This window comes from Camelus bactrianus, chromosome 13 (genome assembly GCF_048773025.1).
Source record: "Camelus bactrianus isolate YW-2024 breed Bactrian camel chromosome 13, ASM4877302v1, whole genome shotgun sequence".
Taxonomy (NCBI): Eukaryota; Metazoa; Chordata; class Mammalia; order Artiodactyla; family Camelidae; genus Camelus; species Camelus bactrianus.
The window spans coordinates 69,209,099-69,230,352 of NC_133551.1; the positions used below are offsets into that span (position 1 = coordinate 69,209,099).

Genomic DNA, 21,254 nt, shown 5'->3' on the forward strand with positions numbered 1-21,254 from the left:
CACCTGATAAAGACCACACACACACACACCCCCATACCCACACACACACACACACACACTCCAGCGGAAGATGGAGCTGAGACTCCAAGGGTCAGGACAGATGGGCCACAACAGAACCAGGATTTGAAGTCAAATTGCTTCCTTCTCTGCCTTTGTAGCTCTTTATTGGCTTCCTGACTTTGTCTTTTCCCCTCATTCAACTAATATTTTCTAATCTTGAGGTACCCTCTGCCCTTCAGCACCTCCTCCCCAAGCTGTGGACAAAGGCTGAGGCCCAGGCACACCCTGGAAGGTGCTTGGTTGGCCAAATTCCTATGTGGAGCCAGGTCAGTTGTCTCCCTGCAGGACCCTCAGTCTCCTGTCTTTAAAATGGGCGGGTAGGGCCAGCTGGACTCTCAGGCTCCTTTCAGTCCTAAGATTCCATGACGTGGATGTCAAGGTCGAGTGCGGATCTGGGTTTGTGGTGTGTGCCCAGAGGTTCCACCGAGTGCCCGGCAGTTTTGGGGAGCGTCTGATGTATCCTGTTTGGCCCGAGGCCTGACTTCTCCTCCTCCTCCTCCTCCTCCTCCTCCTCCTCTCCTCTCCTCTCCTCTCCTCTCCTCTCCTCTCCTCTCCTCTCCTCTCCTCTCCTCTCCTCTCCTCTCCTCTCCTCAGAAGTTGTTCTCTGAGCTGAGCCTACTGGTCACCTTAGGAATTATTTCCCAATAAAGAAATCCAGAACGCTCTGCACGCTGCCAGTCACGGTGGTGATGGGGGGCAGAGGAGGACTCCAAATCACACGTTTTTACAGTTCACATCCTTTTTAAAAATAAGCATGTGTTACTTTGCACGCATAAAAATTAGTAATGTTTTGATTAAACAAACAGCAACAGAGAGACAGCGAGTGTGAGGGAGTGGGGGGGGGTCCTGCCCTGCTGTGATGACCTCAGGCCCCAGACCTGGGGCGTCTGGGGGATCTCAGGGAACTTTCTGTTGCGTTCTAGAGATTGGACAGTGGCTGCTGCCCACCACGCCTCAGATGCAGAGCTATTGGTCACCAGACTCTGCAAAGGGTCACCCTGGCTGGGGACTAACATCATAAAGAGATTGGGGCTGAGCTAGGGGGGATCTTGGGGGTTGGCAGGGTTTGAGAGGCAAGAGACAAGACAACTGATTTCTGTCTCAGTCAGTGACTTGCTGGACCCCAGAACTTGGGCAACCTCTTTGGGCCTCAGTTTCTCTTGAACAACTTGGGAAAGTGATTAATTGGATACACAGGTGTACAGGGACACATACACACACACGGGCCTCTGTATCCTCCGGTGTGCACACATCAGTGTCACACACAGAAGGCATTCCGTTGTACGCAGTCAGCTGCGGAGCCATGATCCACACACTCAAATATGCACCCAAATATAGAAATAGCCACAAATGCACAGGCACACAGGTGGAGATAAAGAGTCATTGTTTTTCATTTTTGGAATATTCCCAGAGAAACTGACCTTTTTTGGAGAAGGAGGTTGCTGGCTGCTCTGGAAGGTACAGATGGCATCAGCTTTTAGGGGAAATTCCTTGTTTTGAGACATTTACCAGCTGGGGTCCTTTACGTAAGGCAGCACCAATAATTGTACTTGGAGAAAACTGAGGTCGCCTTCTTCTGCTTCGGATGCTGAAGACAGGATGTTGAGTGCTTTGTCATTGTTTCCTAGCTGTGTGACCTTGTGCTAGTGACTCAACCTCTCTGGGCTTCTACACCCTCATCTATAAAATGGAGGTTAAAAAAAACGGCACCTGCCTCCTAGGGCTATTGTGAGGAGTGCCTGGCATACAGCAAGCTCCCTGTAAGTGTTGGTTGTTACTATGATTGTTGTTGTTGTCACCTGGTTCTCATGTGAGCTGTCACTGAGTCTGGACCATCACTGGGCCCTCTTACAGTTCGGGGGCCTTTCCTTCATTCAAAAATATTGAAAATTATGTTTTAAGACTTCATGGGTATAGAGACTAATATAATCCAGTTTGGATTCTATTTGTTTTTTTCCCTGGTGATTAAAAAAAAAAAACAGAACATTTTTGTGGGCCTTCAAGGTATCGCGGGCTCCAGGCACGCTGTGCCCACCGTATGGACAGACAGCTGGGCCCTGGCTGTGGTCCCTCCTCATGTCAGGTTGTGTACAACTAAAGGGCTGACAGAGACTTTGGGGAGTGTTCTGTGATCATCGTGAACACCTTTTATGGGCCCTAGAGATGCCTTTAGCTGTGCCCTGGGGTAGCCAGGGGGAAAACCGTTCTCACTGTGAGCAGCTGGGCAGAGGTGGGAGCTGCCTCTGCGCGTGGGCACAGCTAGTGCCCACCCGCTCTGACCTGGCCCTGGTGCAGGGAGCAGCTGGTCAGAGGATGCTGCTACTCCAGGGGCTCAAACTGCCTAAAGTTACAGCGGTGACATTGGTTAGTTGACCTGATTTTCTGGTCATGGTAACCAAGACTGAAGAAGCAGCCCAAGAGGGCTGGCAAGTAGCAGCTGAGGGGGAGCCCTGGGCGAGTGGATTTCCTGTGGTTGGAGGGCAGGGGGCTTGGGGTTAGATGGACTTGAGTACTTAGAAATGTGACTCTTTAAAAAAAAAAGTGATTCTTTTGCCTGCGCAGACTGTGAGGCACTGACTTACCAGGTACACAGAAGTCATTCATTCATTCATTCATTCATTCATTTATGCATTTCTCCCACAATCGCTGAGCAGCTCGTGTGTGTGGGTGCTGTGCTGGGGCTAGAACCACAGAGATAATAAGACTCTGTTCAGCACCACTGGAGCTCCCCGCTGGGCAGGGTGATAAGTGTTCCTTGCAGTGTTCTGGGCCACGAGCTGGGAGCCCCTGCTCGAGAAGAGATTAGTTCTGGGTGGGAGCTTGATGGGGTGCAGGTGGGAGAGAGTCCCTTCTCTGCAGATTCCATGCCCGAAGTGAACTTGAGGACGTGAGAGTGTGCGGATGCTGGAATCCCCACCCCTATGCTGTTGAATCTGGTGTATTCCAGGGCCTGGAGTGGGGCCTCCCAGGATCTGGGCACTTAATGTCCCCCAGCCATTCAGGGCCAGACTGCGCGGGAAAAATAACCATGCATGACTTACTTGGCAGAGGCTGGGGTCAGGTGAGGGCAATGTCAGAAGCAATGCCAAGGCTGGGAATCAGGGGTGGTGGTGGTGAGAGCCTGAGAAACAGGGCAGGTGCCACTGATTCGGCCCCTAATTTTTGGTTGCTGGGACAGGTCTCTCGGGTGGCAGCTGTTACATCTTGGATGAAGCCCATGAAGGAGGGCTGGCAGGGTTTCTCCTCAAAACGAAATGAAAGGACTAGGCATTCAGAGAGGGTTTGGGGGCTGAGTCGGGGGTTTGGGACTCAGTGGGAGGAAGGCTTACTGAGGGGCTGGGACGTGAGCAGGCTTATAAGGGATCAGTCTCCCTTTCCCACTCTTAGTCCCTCTTCATTCCTCGACCTGCGTCCTCTGCCTGGGCTGGGAGCCGGGGGGTCTTGTGCAGGGCGAGGCTGGGGGCCCCTCCCACCTGGATCTGTTGGTGGAAGGCCTGGCATGGGACTACTGGCTCCTGTCTCTCACATGCTAAGGGCCCGAGGCTCACATCCACTGCCGGGCCAGCTGGGTGGGGGCTCTGGCGCTGGAATTTTAGGGTTCCCTATTTGCTAAGTTGTCAGGGATTCTGATATTCTTCGTTTGGGAAGGCAACTGAAAGGCAACGCTTAACCCATGTGGTGGTAATGACGGTGGCATCTCAGGCAGCAGGTGGCAAGTCGGGGTGGAAGGAAATACACTTCAAAGATGCAGCCCTCTCCAGGCAGGGCCTAAAAGGAAGTCAGTGGGGGAGGGCATCCTGGCTGCTGTAGTACCATCCATGTCCACCTGGGGGCAGTGGTACACAACCTAACGCCAAATTATTGCACCCCGCCCCCTCCACTGCCACTCAGGTTGCATCTGGGAGAGGGAGGCACTCTACCTAGAACCCAAAGGACTGGGAAGACCTTGAGACCTTAGCCCATCAGAGGGACCCAGTGGGAGCCTGGTCTGTCCAAAGTCACACAGGGTGCACACTTTCCTTGGCACCCCACCACCCCAGCCTGTGTGATGGAGGGGCTTAGGGTGTATCTGTGTGTGGGGGAAGAGTCTTGGGGGCTCTAGAGTGCAATCCAGAATCTGTGGCCTTGGTGCCACTCCTGGTGCCTGCCCTGCTCTGAATGAACTTGCCAGGCAGGGTGGCCAGGCAGATAGAGACGTGGGCTGTGGGCTGAGTGGCCTGGGTCTCCCTGTTCTCATCTGGGAATAAAACAGCACTGCTCTCTTGGGCTGGCTGTGCAGATGAAGAGTTGATATACGTAAAGAGCTCAGGCTAGCCCTCGGTGATGGCAGGTGAGTATTAAAATCAACCTGTCCCTTCAGGAAGAGCTCCCTCTTCTCCCTGGCTTCTGACAAGATGCAGGAGCCACCTGAGCAAATACTGCCCCAGTCCCCAGGTGACCTTGTCCCCATCCCCTCCCTTTCCAACACCTCCCCTCTTCCACCTCAACAAGAACCACACACACATAAGAATATAGAATTTTATCTTATTTTAGTTAAAAAAAATAATCGTACCACCGAATGAAGTAGTTTCTTCTTCTTTTTTGGTGAGAAGGGAGGAAAGAAAAAAAAAAGCAATAAGCCAAAAGAATAAGAACTTTTTATATTCATCTGTATAAACATATCCGCTAAGGCAAACGCAATCCAGGGCCAAGGCTGCTGCACTGGGGTCAGTACCTCCTAATTCCTGCAGATTCTAAGGCCAAAAAAGTAAAACCTCTGCAAGTCCAACAGGAGTTTTGTGGACTCGTGGGGGCATTTTACTAAAATAAAGAGTTACCGAGTTAAAAAAAGCAGTGACGCTGTCACGACACGCACGGGAAGTTGCATAACTGTGGCCTCGGTGGCCGTTCACTTGTTTGGACTGGGGGACGGGCACAGCTTCACAACACGGCGACACAGACACACACACACACAGACACGCACACACGTGAGCGAGCACACTGGGAGCTGCGGAGGGCGGGGCCGGGGGCACAGACTTGGCCACGGCCCGTCTGGGGATGGGCCTGGGGAGGGCTGGGGTCCCCATGCTTCCTCAGGGGTGGGGGTGATAGGACGGGTCCTGTCGCTGGTGACAAAGCGGTCAGTGTCACTTGGGGAAGGAATGGCGTGAAAGAGCTGAGCCAGGTCCCCCGCTCCCCACCACCTGGGCCGTGCAAACCACTTAAAGCACTTCTTGGACGCCTCCTGGAGAATGGAGACGAGCTGGTTTCCTTCCCGATGAAGGGGCCAACCCCTCCCCTGCACCCTGCTTCCTCCAGAGCCCTGGGGACCCTCAGGCTGTTTGAGGTGGTGACTAGGGAGTGGTGTTTCTGCCCCCAGAGCCTGCCCTGCCCACGACCCACGGAATGGCCGGCAGAGTCAGGGCCTGTGAGGTAGATTGGCACAGCTGCCCCCTCACCCTGCCTGGCTGCCCCAGAGAGCTGGGGTCTCCATGTCAGCACGGGGTGCCAGGGGCCTGGGCCCCCTGGCCAAGATAGAAGCCCCGCCTTGATTCCAGCAGAGAGGAGGCAGGGCCGGAGGAACAGGTGCTGGGGTGGGGAGCCCCAGTGCCATTGATCAGCTCTAGAGGGCCGGCCACAATTCTTGCCATCTGTCGCTCCCCCAGTCTAGGGAGGGGCTAAGGGCAAGTGGCCTCTGTAGGGGAGAGGAGAGGGAGAGGCTCAGGGGGAGAGGAGTGTGTGTGGAGGGTGGCACACCGGCAGGGGGCACCCTAGAGCTGAGAGCTGGGCGGGGAGCAGGAGCAGCTGGAGCAGGCAGCGGGCAGCCAGGGTGCCAGGGACGCAGGAAGGGCCAGGGAGGGCTGGGCCAGGCGGGGAGACAGCTGGTGTCACGGCCTCAGGAACAGTGGAAGGGAGTGGGGAGAGGCTGGGCTGCTCTGGGAGACCCCTCAGCTGGCTCGTTCACAATCTGTAGCTTTGTAGCCTGGTCCCTTCAGACAGAGCCAAGGATCAGGCTGGCCTCCAGTCTCCCCGCCCTTGCCACCCCTGCCGGCCGGGTCAGGCACCGGGGGCCAGGGCCAGGCGGTCGGGCGCAGCCTCGCTACTTGAACGTGGACTGCAGCTCCTTGAAGGCCGCTTTCCGCTGTTTCAGCTCTTCCGCCTGCTTCTTCCTCTCCTCCTGCTCCGCCTTGATCTCCTCCTCGAAGCGGCTGGACACGTTGATGGCCTGGACCTGGAGCGGGGTGGGGGTGAGGGGGGGTCAGCGCTGGAGGGGGTTCTCCCTGGGGCCCCTTCTGGTTCCGCTGGCCCTGCTCACACAGCGCTGCCTCTCGCTAGCTGGGCCCTGTGCCAGGCGCCGCATCCACCTTTCTGAGCTTCAGTTTCTCCATTTAGAGCCTGATGCTCAGTAACTGACCTCATGGGGTTGTTGGGAGGATAAACGAGGGAAGATACATTTAGTGGCCGCTGCACAGCGTGGGTCCTGTAAGTGGGAGCTTCTGATGCTGCTATTCTTGCCCCGCCCCGTCCTGGGAAGCGCAGCTGCACACTCAGTCCCACTGATGAGCCCTGAAACATCGCCTCAACCCTAGAAGCCCAGAGGGAGGTGGGAGGCGGCTGCTAGAAGGAATGTTCTTAGCAACAAGGGGAGGGGGAGAAACGAGGACAGGCGGAGGCCCCGGGGTCCAGGGCAGGATCCAGGAGCCATCCATGCTTGTCCCTTCCATCTAAGCGTGTGCTGAAGGAGGAGGGTGCTGTGCGTGTAGTGGCCTCTGGCACCCATCAAATTCCCTCCAAGCTGGGGCTGGCGGGGCTGGTGTCTCAGAGAGGCCCTGGGAGCCAGTGTTGTGTCTCTGGGCCTTTTCTGCTGTCTCCCAGGCCCACCCTTTAAGGCCTAGACCTTTGGGGTAGTGGCTCCATGTGCCAGGGCTGGGGCAGCTCCAAGTGGTCCCTGTCCCCTCTTTAAGAGTACACACCGCTCCTTACCTACCTGCAGGGCAGGGAGAAAAAGGGGAAGCTACAAAGGATCACAGCCTCAGGGGGAGGGGCAGTGGGGACAGAAGCCAGGAGCTCCATGACCTCCCAGCCCAGCCAGGCGCCAGCTCACCAGCTCCTATCTGCGGCCTCAGCAGGGACAGGAAGAGGAAGTGCTGATCTGCAAGCTAACTCAGGGTCCTGGAATCCCCCGGCCACCCCTGTCCTCCAGCTAGGGTCAGGGCACCCCCACCCGGGCTCCACACATCCTCCCATTTCTCACCTTGGCCTCAAAGAAGCTCTTGGCCCCCTTGACGCCCTCGGTGGAGACGTCGATCTCGGAGAGGCGGGCCAGCACATGCAGCCCGCTGTCCTCCTGCAGCTCCCCAGCTGCGGCCTTGCGGAAAATCAGGAGGAACTGTGGCGGGAGAACAGCACGTGATGTCAGGGAGTGAGGGAAAGGGGCCCAGGTGCCTGCCCACGCCAGGGCCCAGCTGCAGGCCTCACCCGGAAAGAGGCGGCACTCATAGGACGGGGAGCCGGAGTTTGGGGCTCTCCCCGCCGTGTGCTCTGTGTCCCTGCACTGGCCCCTGTGCCCCTCCCTCTCTGGGCCTCAGTTTGCCCATCTGTACAGTGGGAGGCTTTGGGGCCGGTCTCCTGTCCTCCCAGGACAGGGGCTACTGCAGGCTGCTCTGTTCATGCTCAGCTCCCATCAAAAGCCTCAACCTACCTCTTTATCCTCACTGTGTGCCCAGCCAATCTGCTCTAAGTTCCATTTACTGAATCTTAAAGGTACATGACTGTGCCCATTTCACAGAATGAGGAAGGCTGAGAGACAAGAAAAAGCCTGCCCCAAATCTTAGCACCAGAAAGTGACAGAGGGTAGGATTTGAACCCAGGTCCGCACCTTCCTCCCTGGGACTCGGCCTCCTCCAGGTGTCCCGGGCCACCCTGCTCTCGTCTTATGCTTCCTGCCAGCTCTCCAAGGCCCGGCCTGAGGCTTGTCTCTTCAGGGGCCACCCCCTGGTGTTTAACTCTTGCTGAGTGGGGACATGTGCCACTGCTATCTGGCTTTCCTCCTCCATCAAATGGGCTTGCTGGTGGTTCCTGTCTTAGAGTGAGGCCCGAGGGAGATCTGGAGGGTGAAGTCACCCAGCCCAGTGCCTGGCTCCTCTAGGACCTGAAGTGCTTGTCCCTCCCTCCAGCTGTCCCTTTTCCTGAATTGCATCCTGTTATTTCACTCTTTACACATCTCCCCCTCTACACATCAGGACCCCTGGAACACAGGACCTTTCCTTGTACTCCCAGAGTCCACACGAGGTCAGGTATACAGAAGTCACTCAGTAAGTGCTCACTCCATGGAGGGACAGACGTGCCTCCTTCTCACTTAAGGCATCTCAGAATCTCCCCTGGTAGCTGCCCTAGGGTCCGCTGAAGCCTCATTCATTCAGCTATCAGCCGTTCTACACAGCTGTTCAAGGACAAGGTTGCTCAGGGACAAAGGGGGGTTAGTCTCTCCCGGCCACTACGTTCCCCAGTGTCGTCCCCCACGAGGAGCAGGGCTTACCTCCCGGAAGCTGAGCTTGCTGTCAAAGTCTTCATCCACTTCCTTGATCATGTTTTTCAGGCCCAGGTGGGTCTGGGGGGCTCCGAGTTTCTCCATCATCAGCTTTAGCTCCATCAGGTCGATGAAGCCGTCCCGGCCGGCATCGTACCTGTGGGTGCATAGAGACAGAGGCCTAAGGACACCCTGACACCTCCTTTCTACCAGTCAGAGGAGTCACGAGTGGGAGTGCAAGGAGCTGGGGAGCTCAAAGGGCACCTCCCACCAACATGTCATCCTGTCACAGCTGGAGGGGACCTTGGCCCAGGCAGTGTCCCAATTTGTGGCCCAGCTACCGCCTGGCTACCTCTGGTGATGGGGAACTCACCACGTGGCCCGGTAGCCTTCTACGTGTTGAACAGTGCCAACTTTTGGACAAACCTACCGCACAAGGAAGCTGAAACCACAGCCCGTCTCTACTGAATGTGACATGAACAGGCAGGGAGGAAGAACTCACAGTTCCATGGGGGTATGGATTGAGAGGGTGGGCCCTGATGTCAGAACTCACTGACCATCTCCAGGCACCTCCACGGGCACCTGAGGGACGTCCTGGCTCCATCTTTCCCCTACTCCTTGTCCCTACCCAGGAGGGAGGCAGAAGGTTCCATGTCTCAGGGCAGGATCAGAGGTCACAGGAGGGAGGGTCTACTTCCAGTTTTCTGGGAGGAGGGAGCAACTTGTACAGGGTGCCTGCAGCGAGCAGTGGGACCTGACTGCGTGGCTGGAAAGGCCTGAACAGTGATTCGGTGATGGCAGTGTCTCTGGCCTGCACACTTCAGGTCTCTTTTTCCTACCACCAACAGCCTGGCAGCAAAAGGGACAAGGTGAGGGGCAGGGTCTAAATGCCTCTCTCGACCAGCCTCCTTGTGGTAAGAGCTTGGGTCAGAGCTGGCCTCCAGGCCCACCCCCTGTTGCCTGGAGCACATGGCACAGCAGATGTGGGTGCTGGGGGCACAGCCCAGCCAGCCCCTCTTATCAGGCTAACCAAACACCCACCCTGTTTCCTGGTGGGCGGGCGAGAGTCGTCTCAGGGTTGGCCAATGGGCCCTCTGAGCCTAAAGAGCTTCTTGTAGTCCCCAAGGCCTTAAACTGACTGGGTGACAGTGCTGGTGACAGTAATATGACATAGAGGGGCTGAGTTCCAGAAACTTATATCCTGGAGACTTGGAGTTCCTACATAAACACCTATCTCCTTCCTATGCCTTCTTTATGGCTCCCCACTTCCTGTCCCCCCATCTCTAGTTATACATAAGCTTCACACGACTGTGGACAAAAGCAACCGCTTTTTGAAATCTGTCTTTGTGCCAGGAACTTCATATACTTTATTTTACTTGATCTACTTTAAATAACCTTCTTTTATAATGGAGGCTCAGAGAGGTTAAGTGGCCTGCCCAAGGTCACACAGCAGTAAAGGAAGGGCTTCTACTCCATGTCAGTTGGGCTTATCAGCCTGCACATTTGTGGTGCCCAGCCCCCTTCCACATGTCTTTGGCTGCCAGCAGAACAGAGACGTCTGCTTGGAGCACTGAGCAGAGCATTTGTTCAAGGGGTATAAATAGTTTGCGAGCAAGTGAGTCAGTGGTTGGAAGTGACGCAGCACAGGGAAGACAGGTCTCTGGGAACCCTGCAGGGAACACGGGGTCCTGAGGCCTTTTCCCCCACCGTGGCGGGGAGGGGGCTGGAGTCTGGGCAGACGGGCCACGTGGGCAGAGGCCAGGGCCAGGGCGGAAGCAGACGCAAGAGGATGTGGTAGAGGGCTGTGGGACTCGGGAGGGTCAGGCAGGCCTACAATCCCGTGGTCCAGGCTCCACTTAGAGCTGGAGGGGCCCTGGGAGCGGGTACGGTGGAGCGCTGTCCCCCCTCCCCGGGATTCCATCTTTGGAGCCTGTTTGCCAGTTGGTAAGGGGCTAGTGGCTGCTGCATGACCTTTAGTGACAGGTACTGGAGCAGCCCGGTGAGGGATTTCCTGGGGCAAGTCACATGGGCCCCTCTCCTCATGCCCCCGAGGAAAACAAAGCCCCCGCCTCTTTCTGAACTTGGGCTCCAATGACGGTCACTGATGCTGAGTCGGGGCTGGAGCAATGGCCTGGGTTCCAGGAGACCGAGCCACTCAAGCTTTCAGCCGATGCTGGGAACCCCTGGTATGACGGTGACTCTTCTGTAGGGTGACTGCGAGGACCGAGGGGGTTCATACATGCCAAGCACTTAGCACAGGGCCAGCACATGGAGCTGGCTCCAGCAACGGCAGCTACCAGCACTATCCTGAGATGTCGCTATCTCTACTAAGCTCCTACTACGTGCCAGGTATTTTCTCTTGACAACCTGTGTGCTCAGCGATCCTGGGAGGTCAGAGGTACGTTCCCACGTGACTGATTTGGGAAGAAGGGCTGCAGAGGTTTGGGCCCTGGCCCGATAACCAGCAGGCTAGGGATTCAGACCCCTATCCCTGCAAGTCCCACACTCTACTCTATCCAGCGCCCACCTGCTCCTCCTGAGCCTCAGCTTTATTTACTGCTCAAGGGTTTCTCCCACAGCCAGGGGTGGCTCCGTTTCAGAGGAAGTGCAGATAAAGTGTCCAAACTTGGACAGAAACTTGGACTCTAGATTTCTCGGTCTCTGGCAGCTGCCAGGCCTGGCTGGGCTGCAGCTCAAACCGCGGCCTGAACCGCGGCTGATGCTGATCAAACATAAATCAATTACTGGGCCCAGGTTCCATCCCAGGTGGGCGGGCTCCAGGCCCCATGGGGGCAGTGCAGGGGCTGGCCTCAGGGCCAGAGGATCAATCACCATGGGGAGGTGACAGAGGCGGGGAGAGGCCAGGTGCTGGCGTGGGAGGAGGGGCCCCCAGAGGTGGCGACACAGTTGAGGACTGTTCCCAAGAGACCCCCTGGGAGCAGATATCCACCACATGCCCTGGCTCTGATGCGGGTGGGCTCTGGGTCACTGGATCAGCCAAGTTCTAGGGTCAACCCTGGAGGCTCGTGCTCACAGCACCTCTGCTGAGGCTGATCTGAGCCCAAACCCCAGTTCTGCCACCTGCTGGCTAGGAGACCCTGAGCCAGTCACATGACCGCGTGAACCTCAGTTCCTCCTTTTACATCATGGTGATCAGACCCATCTCAGGATTGAGGCAAGGGTTAATGGATGATCCAAGCAGATTCTTAGCAGAGGCTGGTGCATAATAAGTACTTAATTAAAACTCACTAACAAAGGCACTACTACTGCTCAATTATTATTATTAACATCTACCTTTAGGATTAGAGATTACAGGAGATGATGGATATAAAATGCTCAGTACACAGTATGGGCTTATAACCTGCTAATTTCATTATAATAGCAGCTACTGATAGTAGTTAAGCACTTTGCACACATAATATAAAAATGGTGATGATAATAATAACAATGATAAAAAAATACGGTTTCTCCCTCGGGCATCAATCCTGACGTGCATGGCTGGGAGGAATGCTTGTAGGCTGGCCCAGAGGCAGGGGGTGGGCAAGACGACCAGCAACTTCCCCTCCTGAGGGTCCCCCTCCCTCCCCCTATTAGGCCCGACTCAAGGACCCTGCCACTTGGGGAAGTGAGAGACCGCAGGACAGAAACTTCTGCTGTCTTGCTGGGCAGAGGGAGTGAGGAGCCTCAGCCCAGGGTTACTCTCCTTCCTGCTCCTCCTCTGAGAGGGAGGGAAGTGACAAAGGAGGAGACTGTCACTGTGCCACCAGCAGGACGCCGGCTGGCAAACCAGGAGAGAATCATGTTCTAAGATGCTGGGAAAACAGGCATATCCCTGGCTGGGAAGACCCTCTTACCCTCAGCCCTCTCCCTGAGCTGGAACTGAGGTTGCAGGTGGCTCAGAGGACCCAGGAAGAGGGAGTCCGCTCACAAGACCTGTCTGGGTGCCTGGTCTATCCACTTCGTGTTCCATAGGGAAATTGGGGCCCAGATGGGGTAGCAAGCAGCCCAAGGTCACACAGCTGGAGAACTGCAAGATTCCAGAAGTTATAAGCCTTCCTCCCTGCCTGCCTGCCAGCCAGCTTCCCTCTTCTTCTCCCAAGGAGGGTCCAAATTCTCAAGCCTGCAGGGCTGAGAGCCTGGCTTGGGGCCTGCCTGGGAGGGCCAACTCCATCCTGGATGACTGACAACAAAGCTCCTGGGCTGGGAGCTCAGCACTTTTCTCCACACTGGGGGGAGGATGCTGCACCTGGCACCATGCCCACATTCCTACCCACCTCCCCCTGAATAGTGCTCGACAGGCAGGGCTCGGCAGCTGCCACCCTGGATGCCGGTGACGAAATCCCCTCCCAGCTGCCCTTGAAAGTGGAGGAGTGGCCACCACCCTGGCAGACTTCACCCCATCGGGTTGCAGGTCCCACCCAGCGGGCTGCTCCGCCTCCCCCAGGTCTGATAACCAGGAGTCTCGGGGGTGAGCAGTGGCTGGCTCCCCTGGTGTGCAGGGCTCGCCCCATCAAAACAATATGATCATTCGTGGCTACTCTTGGCTGAGCACTCACTATGTGCCAAGCACCGTGCCAGGTGTTTTACATCACATCCTCACAAGAACTCTGCGAAACTGGCATCAACACCCCCACATTACAGATGAGGAGACTGAGGCTTAAGGATGAAGTGACGTGGCCAAGCCCACAGTTGGCGAGGACATACCTTGGACTGAAGCCCTGGCCAGATGAAAAAGGCACTTTTAACTACTATGCCATGTCCTGATGCCTACAGAGCCTGCACCAGAGGAACTCAGGTTGCGAGGGATATTAGAGGCCACCCTCATTTAGCCGTTCGTGAGGATCAGATTCCTAATACAGGTTTCCTGCTTGGTGTCTTGAATACCTCTCAGGACGGGAAGGTCACTGCTTCCTTATAGCAGCCCATTTTGGCTTTGGAACTGGCCGTGAGAAAGTTGCTCCTCACGCATGACCCTCCCCACCCGCCAGCTGTGCTGCACAGTCTGGGGGCAGAATGAGAAGCCATCACAGCTGTTGCACAGGGGGAGGGTGGGAACAGTTGATATGGGAGCATAGGGGACCCCAGTTCTCTCCCTTCTGATTCCCATCCCAGGGCTTTGCTGATGGCCCCTCAAGAGGACAGACAGCTGGAGAGGGCAGTGTTTATGGAGCACGGAGCCCCCAGGCCCACCTGGCTTTACTCTCCACATTCACAGACCTGGTCTTCCCCACCTGCCTAGGGAGGCCCAACCGGCTCCTAGGCCTCTACTCTTTGTCCTGCAAAATGGGAAGGCAGGTTCCTTGGGGTAGGAAAACTCTGGACAACAGAAAAATTCTGCCCTTGCTAGCTGTTGCGGCCAGCTTGGCCCTGCCTGCCTCCACGTGCAGGTGGACGCCCGCCCACAGGCCTGGTGATGACTGCTGAGCAGGGCCCCCTAGTTACTGCAATGCTGCGGCCCCCCCCCCCCCCCACCGGCTGCATGACTCATGCAGCGAAAGCCCGGTGGCTCACCACTTCCTCTATCTGCGGAGCTTGGCACTCACTCCGCTGCCCTGTGTCAGCCCAGGAGAGGGTGTGCGATTGTGTGTGGGGTACTGTGTGAGCGTGTCTTGCCCCGCGGCTTTCCAGCAAGTCCAAGGAGCAAGTGGAGCACCCGCCAGGCTGACGGCGATCTGCTGGGGGCTGTCAGGGCTCGGGGACATCCCAACCTCGGGTTCAAGCACCTCATGCTGAGCCCCCCAGCCCTGAGAGGGGCATCGCCCTTCGCTGGTAGCACTGGCAGCGGGCCCCCCCCAGCCCTAGCCCGCACCGCCTCCTTCCCTGCCTGCTCTTCATAATAGTTATTACAGTAGGGGTTTCAAAGAACATTTACCAAACGTCTGATACAACCCAGTGTTTATTATTTAACTTCATCTTCCCTCTACTCATCTTGTTAGCCCCTCAAAGCCCAGACTAAGTAACGTGGTGGGGAGGTCAGCCTCAGGCAAGCGGTGGGGAGCCGGCTATGGGCTGGCCCAGTGCTTCCTAAACCTTCATGCACACAGCTGGCGAGCTTTGTTAAAGTGCAGATTCTGATCCAGTGGGCTCGGGGTGGGGCCTGAGCACCAGTGTTTCTAACAAGGCCCTAGGTGATGCTGATGGTGCTGTATTTGGGTCCCAGGGGAGTAAGGGACTTGGAGTCAGAGGGATCCAAGTTTACATCCTGTCTCTGGTCTCTGTGACCCAGACTTCTTGTCTGTGAAATGGGTGATGGTTCTCTTACAGGACGTTGAGAGAGGATTAAACAAGAGGTGAGTGGGTGGAATGGAGAGGCTACAGCAGTCCTCTCTCAGATGAGGCTCCAGGAGCTGGAAAGAGCCTTCAGTCGGGTTTCCACACAGCACAGGAGTCCCTGGGCCTGGTTCCGTCTAGCTGCACCTTCTGGCACCAAACACTCACCTCTCTGGAGTCCTTGAAAAGCGGAAGTCAGCCAAGGAAGAGGCTGCTGGGGCAGTCAGAGGGAACTCAGCTGCTAGCGGGTGTGGGCACCATCCCTGCTGAGGCCGCAGAGCGACTCCGCCTCCCCCTGCTGGGCTGGCCCTGTGGAAAGGGCTGCAGGGGCAGGGTCTCTCAGAGCCAGGCTCCTACATTTAAGCCAGGCCTTGAACTCAGAGGCCCAGAGGACAGAGGGCAGGAAGGTACAAACCCAAAGGGAACCAAAAGTCCCTGGAGGGGGAGGGAGAGAAGAGGTGACTCAGAATCAGGAGGGAAGTAGAAAAAGCAGAGAAGGCGGCCTGAGGCCGGGAAATCCTCCCTCCCCAGGGGTGGGGTCTCTCTCCAGAAAGCCAGGCTTCTGGCTGCTGTAGGTGGAAGGACCCAACCTCTGAACCCCAAGGGGGTTCCCCCCAAACCCTGACAGCCCCCTGTCCCCCAACCACAAACAGCCCTGACTTGGCCTCGGGAACTCCCTGTAGGCAGACCTGGTTCTAATCCTGCCCCTACCACTTACTATAACCCTGAGCCTTGATTTCCTCATCTGGCAAATGGATACAATGACAGGACCCACCTCACTGTGCAGGAATGAGGATTAAATTCAGTTCCTAAAAATAACACATCAGGCTCAAGTGGGCCTGGTGGCTCCATTTAACAAGGAGAGGGCGTGGGGCGGGGGGCTGGCTGTGGAGAGCTAGCATCATGGCATCTCTCAGGAGAACTTTCAGTCCTCATCAGAGAAATAAAGAAACGGAACCTTCCATGTCTAGCCCTGTAGGCCCATCCTCTCTACACCCCACGAGCCCCTCTAATGCCACTCCTTTCCATGAGACTTTAAGTCTCTTGAGGTCAGGAACTTAATATTCCCCTTAATTCTCTGGAACTTGCACCCAGAAACTTGACAAAATATCCGTTGGTGAAGGATCAGAGGGGTGGACTTCTTGTTTTTCAAAAAGATCATGTATGTTTTTAAGAGCCCACTGACATGACAGTGGTCTCCTGACAAAGCCTCAGGACTTTTTAAACTTAATCCTTGGAACTTCCCCCGGCAGGTTCTTTAGCCACAGGGGAAACTGAGGCTTGGAGAAGCGGAGCACCCTGCCCAGAGTCACCCAGCTGGGCGCTGGCAGGCGGGCGCTGGGACCTAGTTTTGTGTCACTCCGGGGCTGCTGTTTTGCTCTTCCCATTTTTCCTGCCACCTGCCTTCCGCGTAATTAAGTGATAATGAATTCGGTTCCCTATTTTTGTTATTTATCAAAGCTATAAGTAGCTGTCAGTCAAAGCATCTATTCAGCAGGAGGAAAGGAGGGTTCTCGTGCTGGGTCCCCATCACTCCAGCCCAAAGCAAGAGGGCTGTGGCCAGCATGCAGGCGGAGCAGCTCTGTGGCGGGGGGCGGGGGGGGCGGGGAGGGTGTAAGTGGAGGCAGCCAGTGGCTTTTGTGGATGACCTCCGTGCCAGCCACTACCACCAGAGCTGGGCACGATGGGGACAGGAACTTTGTAAATTCTTATTTTGTGCCGAGAGCTGGGTTAAGCACTTCACAACCCTGTGAGGTGGGTGCTATTATTCTCCTGGTTCTAGCGGGAGGAAAAGAGGCTCAGAAGGGTTCAGGTGCCTGGCCCCCAGGCCCAAAGCTGGGATTCCAACCCAGGGTGGCAAACTCCAAGGGCTCTGCCTTTAACCACTAGTCTCTCAGGAAGGACCAGGGCGGGGGTGGGGGGGGGGAGATGCTGTGAGCAGCAAGAGTCTGAGGAGACACCAGCAAGGCGGAGCAGGTGGGGAGGTGGGGAGGCGGGGAGGGCAGGGTGGGAAGAAGAGAGGGAAGCCTGCCGCTCTGACACAAGGGGTCATGAGATGAAGCGGCTGGGGACGAGGTTGGGCAGGGCAGGGGACTAGGGCATCTTCCTCGGATTCCACGGCAGGTTCAGAATTACAGGGCCACCTACCTCTCCGGCAGGTATAGGCTTACAAACCCTCGCAGAGCCCCACGCAGGCTGTTGCCAGCCCAGAGGTAGCCCTACCGTTGCCCCTTGCCTGGAGGGTTCAGAGGCAGCCCTGGATGGATGGGCAGACAGAGGTGGGGAGAGGATGGGATTAGAGGTGATGCGTACAGCCTGAAGCCACAAGGAGAGGGAGGACTGAGAGTCCAGGTGCCTGGTACCAGGCCAGAGCCTTATGTGTGTCAGCCCCCGAGACCCACCCTGAGAAGCAGGGACCACCCTCCTTCTTGTAAAGTCCTGGGCCTCAGTTTTCTCTTCCATAAAACGGGGAGAAGGGCTGGTGTCCACCCCTGCGGTCTCTCCTAGCTGGAAACTACACGGCCGCAGCGTGAGGTCAGCGATGGCAGAGAGCCAACCTTCCCTCTGTCCCCTCGCTTCTCCTTCCATCTTGGTCCTCAGGAAGTATCTGCTGATGAACACTGGAGGTAAGAACCAGAAGAGCCCGGAGAAAGCAGTCCTGCCATCCAGGAGGGCTCAGGACCCCTCAGAAATGAGGAGGTCACTGCTGAGTCACCTTTGCGAATCATCAGATACAGCCTGCTCCTTTTACAGATGGGAATACTGAGGCCCAGGGAGGGCAGGCAGACTAGGTAATGCAATGGCAGAGCCACGACAAAGCCCTGCTTCCTAGCTCCTGGCCTCCCAGTTCCCTCTGACCTCTCTCGTCTCCTCCACTCTGCTGTGCTGGTGGATGGCTTCCCAGGAGGGCCAGGCTCCCCTCCCCTCTGCCATGGGAGCAGGAGATCAGGGCGGAAGTCTCTCAGCAGAGCCCTGGCTGTGATCCTTGGGCCCTGCTTGGACCCAGGAGGCTGCAGCCCGGCTTGGACAGCAGAAGCAGAACGGAGGTTTTGTCCTCGATGAGAGCCTGTCTGTTGGCTGTTCACAGCCGGGGCTGGGCTGGGCTGGGCTGGCACAGTGAAGCCTTGTTTCCTTGAATACAAAACCTGCAGCCTTCCATCCTCGCCAGGGCCCCCGGCGGGCGGCACTTCCTTCCCTAGAAGTCCGGCTCCCTGGCCCCTTCCTGCCCCCCTCACCCCTTCCAACGCCCCAGCAAGCAGCAGTGGTGCCGTGAGGGGGCTTGTAGGAGTTCAGCTCCTCTCAATCCTCATCAAAGTACTCCTCGTCAAACTAACCCCAAAAACAGCCTCTGCAAAAAGTGAGCTCGCTCCGCAAACGCAGCTTCAAGACCATTCCCCTAGTTGTGCGGCCCTTCCAACTGAGCAGAAGCCTCCCAAGGCCCTGCTCATTTGGCGTGTCTGGGTTTTCCAAACAGCTCTATCTTTTTTGGGGGCAGGAGTCAGGATGCTGTGGAAACCCAAGAGTAGGAGGACCCTGGTAGCAGAAGATCAGTCATGAACTCAGAAGCGGGTGTTAGAGGAGTGCGCTTCCCACGTGGAAGCAGGTATCTGTGATGGGAAACCCAGAAGGGAAGAACATGGGTTCTGGAGTCACAGACCTGGGTTCAGATCCTGGCTTCATTATTTTCTAGCTGTGTGGTCTTGGCAAGTTACTTAACTACTCTGTGCCCAGACTGCCCAACTGCACCACAGTGATGATGATGGTTCTATGTCACAGGGCTGCTGGGAGGAATGAATGGCGGAGCTCCTTAGTCCCTTGGCACTTGAATAACCTCCCTTGCACTACTCAGGGCTGGGGTGGGGGCGGGCAGGCTCTACAAGGAAGTTCCTAACAGACCTCTGTTGGGGCTGGGATCCTTGAAATCCTGTTCTCCCGACATCTCCAGTCTTTGACCAAGAAGAAACTTGAGAGGAAGTCCTAGCCAAGACCTTGGAGTCAAAGAAGTAGGCTCCTCAGGGCCCAGGAGTCTCCATGCAGAGCCCCGGAGTGGGGTTAAGGACTGTTTCCCCCTGGGCTGACCCTCAGACAAGCCATCCAGTCTGAGAACCAAAACCTCTTCCCCTGCATTGGGGCCAAATGCAGAAGCAGCAGCTGCAACAGGCAGTGAGAAGTGGGAAAGAGCCTTTCTCAAGCTGGGGGGGATTGCAAAACACCCCCTCCCTGGGCTTCCTGCTTGCTGCCTGGGCACACATCTCCAGCCTGCCCGACCTCCTGCTCCAGCCAAGGGCTAGCATCCCTCCCTCTCACCCTTGAGCTGCTGGTCCTCGGAGTAGGGGGTTGAGGTTGGGTGGTAATCTCCTGACTCACCTAAGACTTGTCCTCAGGATAGCTCTATCTTTTGAATCCACTTCCAGATCTACTCCAGAGTACACCCTTGGGCTGTTTGCCCTTCCAAGGGCCAGGGGCCAGGGGCAGGGGGGATGGGCAACAGGCAGTAGATGGGGAAGAGTACCAAGGGAGGGGGGCTGAGCACCTTCACCCCCACCCCCACGTTTGTGCCTGGGGGGCAGTGTGGCTGAACATCTCAACCCCAACTGGATGAACTCAAGGATGGACCAGAAGGGGACCTGGAACCCTTTCTCTCTAATCACTTCACAGAGAGAGAAAGTTTTTTTTTGTTGGGGGAGGGGTAAACCTACAGGCCTGGAAGTACCTGTCCAACCTGCTGAGGGCATGGGGTGTGGAGTTATATGATAAAGGCAGGGCTGAGAGCAACCAGCCAAGTCAGATAGGAGGGGGTGGGGTGTCAGGGACCCTGTGTGGGGAGGGAAGCGGGGCAAGGAGTCGTGGGGCCTTCTGACAGAAAGCTGTCGGGCAGTGGCTGCAAAGCTGCTGGGTGTAGCCGGGTGGTGAGGGCAAGAGGAGGGAGGAACTGTTGCGGGGGGCTAGTACATACCTGCAGAGTAGGGGGCAAGGAGGAAGGGGTCCCTCCCTAGGGAGATCACCTGAGGGTCAAGGATTGGGGTCCTGGCTAACAGAGTGGATGGGAGTAGAGGTGGGAGGGGCTGAAGGGCCTTTGACCAGTTTGCTGTCAGATGCTTAATAACTGGAGGGGGAGGGGTCTCGGCCCAGAATCCACGTTGAGGGGGATCTGAGATAAGCAGAGGAAATGAAAGGACCCCAGTGAAAGGAATGGTCACCTTTGTTGAGGCGCTGGGGGGTGGGGTGGGTGTTTTTGACCTGTGTTTGGGGGTGGGGGTGGGGGATCCAAGTAGCTGGGGAGGGGGAAAGGGAGGTCTCGGGGTCCTCCATCTAGGCGTGCGCGGGTGCGGAGAAGCATCACTAACAAGGCGGGGGTCCTAGGCCGGAGCCCCAGAGTCTCCAGACCCATGTGTATGGTGGCAGTGGGGGCTCGCGGGGACTCATGCTCAACCAGAAGGAGCCGCGGGGTCCCTCACAACGTGTGCGCGCGTGTGGTGTACCGGGGGCAGCGTCCCCGTGAGGAGGGGTCGCGTGCCAGGGGCTGCGGGTCCCCAGACCCATACGCGTGGTGGGGAGGCGGTCCCGAAGCCTCGTGATTATCTGGAAGGGGCCCGGAGTCCCCACTCCTGATGTGTCGGGGTTCGGGGAGCTCGGCTGGCCACACCGGTCCCGGGACGGCGCGGGGTCCGGGGTTCGGGCGCTCGAGAGCCGAGGCCGGTTCGCGGGGTGGGTGGGGGACCGGGTCGGGCGGGCACTCACTGCTTGAACATCTTCTCCATGTCCTTGATCTGCTTCCTGGAGAACTCCTTGAACTCGGTGTAGGGGTTGAAGACGCGGCGACTGGGCGACTGGGGCTCGCCGATGCCCTGGTTGAGGTCGGCGCGCCGCAGCAGCTTGGCGCTCAGCTCCTCGTCCGCGCTGCCCAGCGCCTCGGCCGCCTCGTCGGGCGCCCCCGCCGCCGCCGCCGCTCCGTTCAGGCCGGGCTGCTCCGGGGCCTCGCCGCCGCCCTCGCCCTCCATCTGCAGCCGCCGGCTCAGCTTGCTGGCCAGCTCGTCCGTGGCCATGGTGGCCCGCGCGGCGCTCGTCTCGGCCCGGCCCCTGCTAGTCGCGCGCCCGCACCGCCTCTGGCCGCGCTCTTCCTCTTCCTGACACTCCCCGGCGCCAGGCGCCGCCCCCGAAGGTGGGACTTACGCCCCTCGCGGGGCCCGCCCGCTCCCGCCCGCTCCCGCCCCGGCTCCCCGCCCTGCGCAGCCCGCGCGGGCTTGATCTCCAATGCTGCGGCTCAAGTGTGCTGGGGCCGCCGGGTCCGCCACCATCCCCTCGTAAGGTTGGGGGCCCCGTAGAAACCCATCCTCTCTCTCTGTCCTCACTGTGCCAGCTGAATGGAAGAAGTCGGGCTGGGGGCCGAGACCAAGGCGGGAAAGAAGAGGGG

At 57.3% G+C, this 21,254-nt stretch overlaps 1 protein-coding gene across 1 annotated transcript; it reads right to left on the reverse strand.

Annotated features, from left to right (window-relative positions):
• Window positions 1-4,572: 4,572 nt before the first annotated feature.
• On the reverse strand, window positions 4,573-20,886 carry EFHD2 (EF-hand domain family member D2). Its single transcript, XM_074377364.1, has 4 exons — window positions 20,582-20,886; window positions 8,579-8,726; window positions 7,295-7,429; window positions 4,573-6,271 (listed from the first exon to the last, which is right to left on the reverse strand). The coding sequence occupies exons 1-4, from the start codon at window positions 20,884-20,886 to the stop codon at window positions 6,140-6,142; spliced, it is 720 nt and encodes a 239-aa protein (XP_074233465.1). The 3' UTR covers window positions 4,573-6,139.
• Window positions 20,887-21,254: the final 368 nt, after the last annotated feature.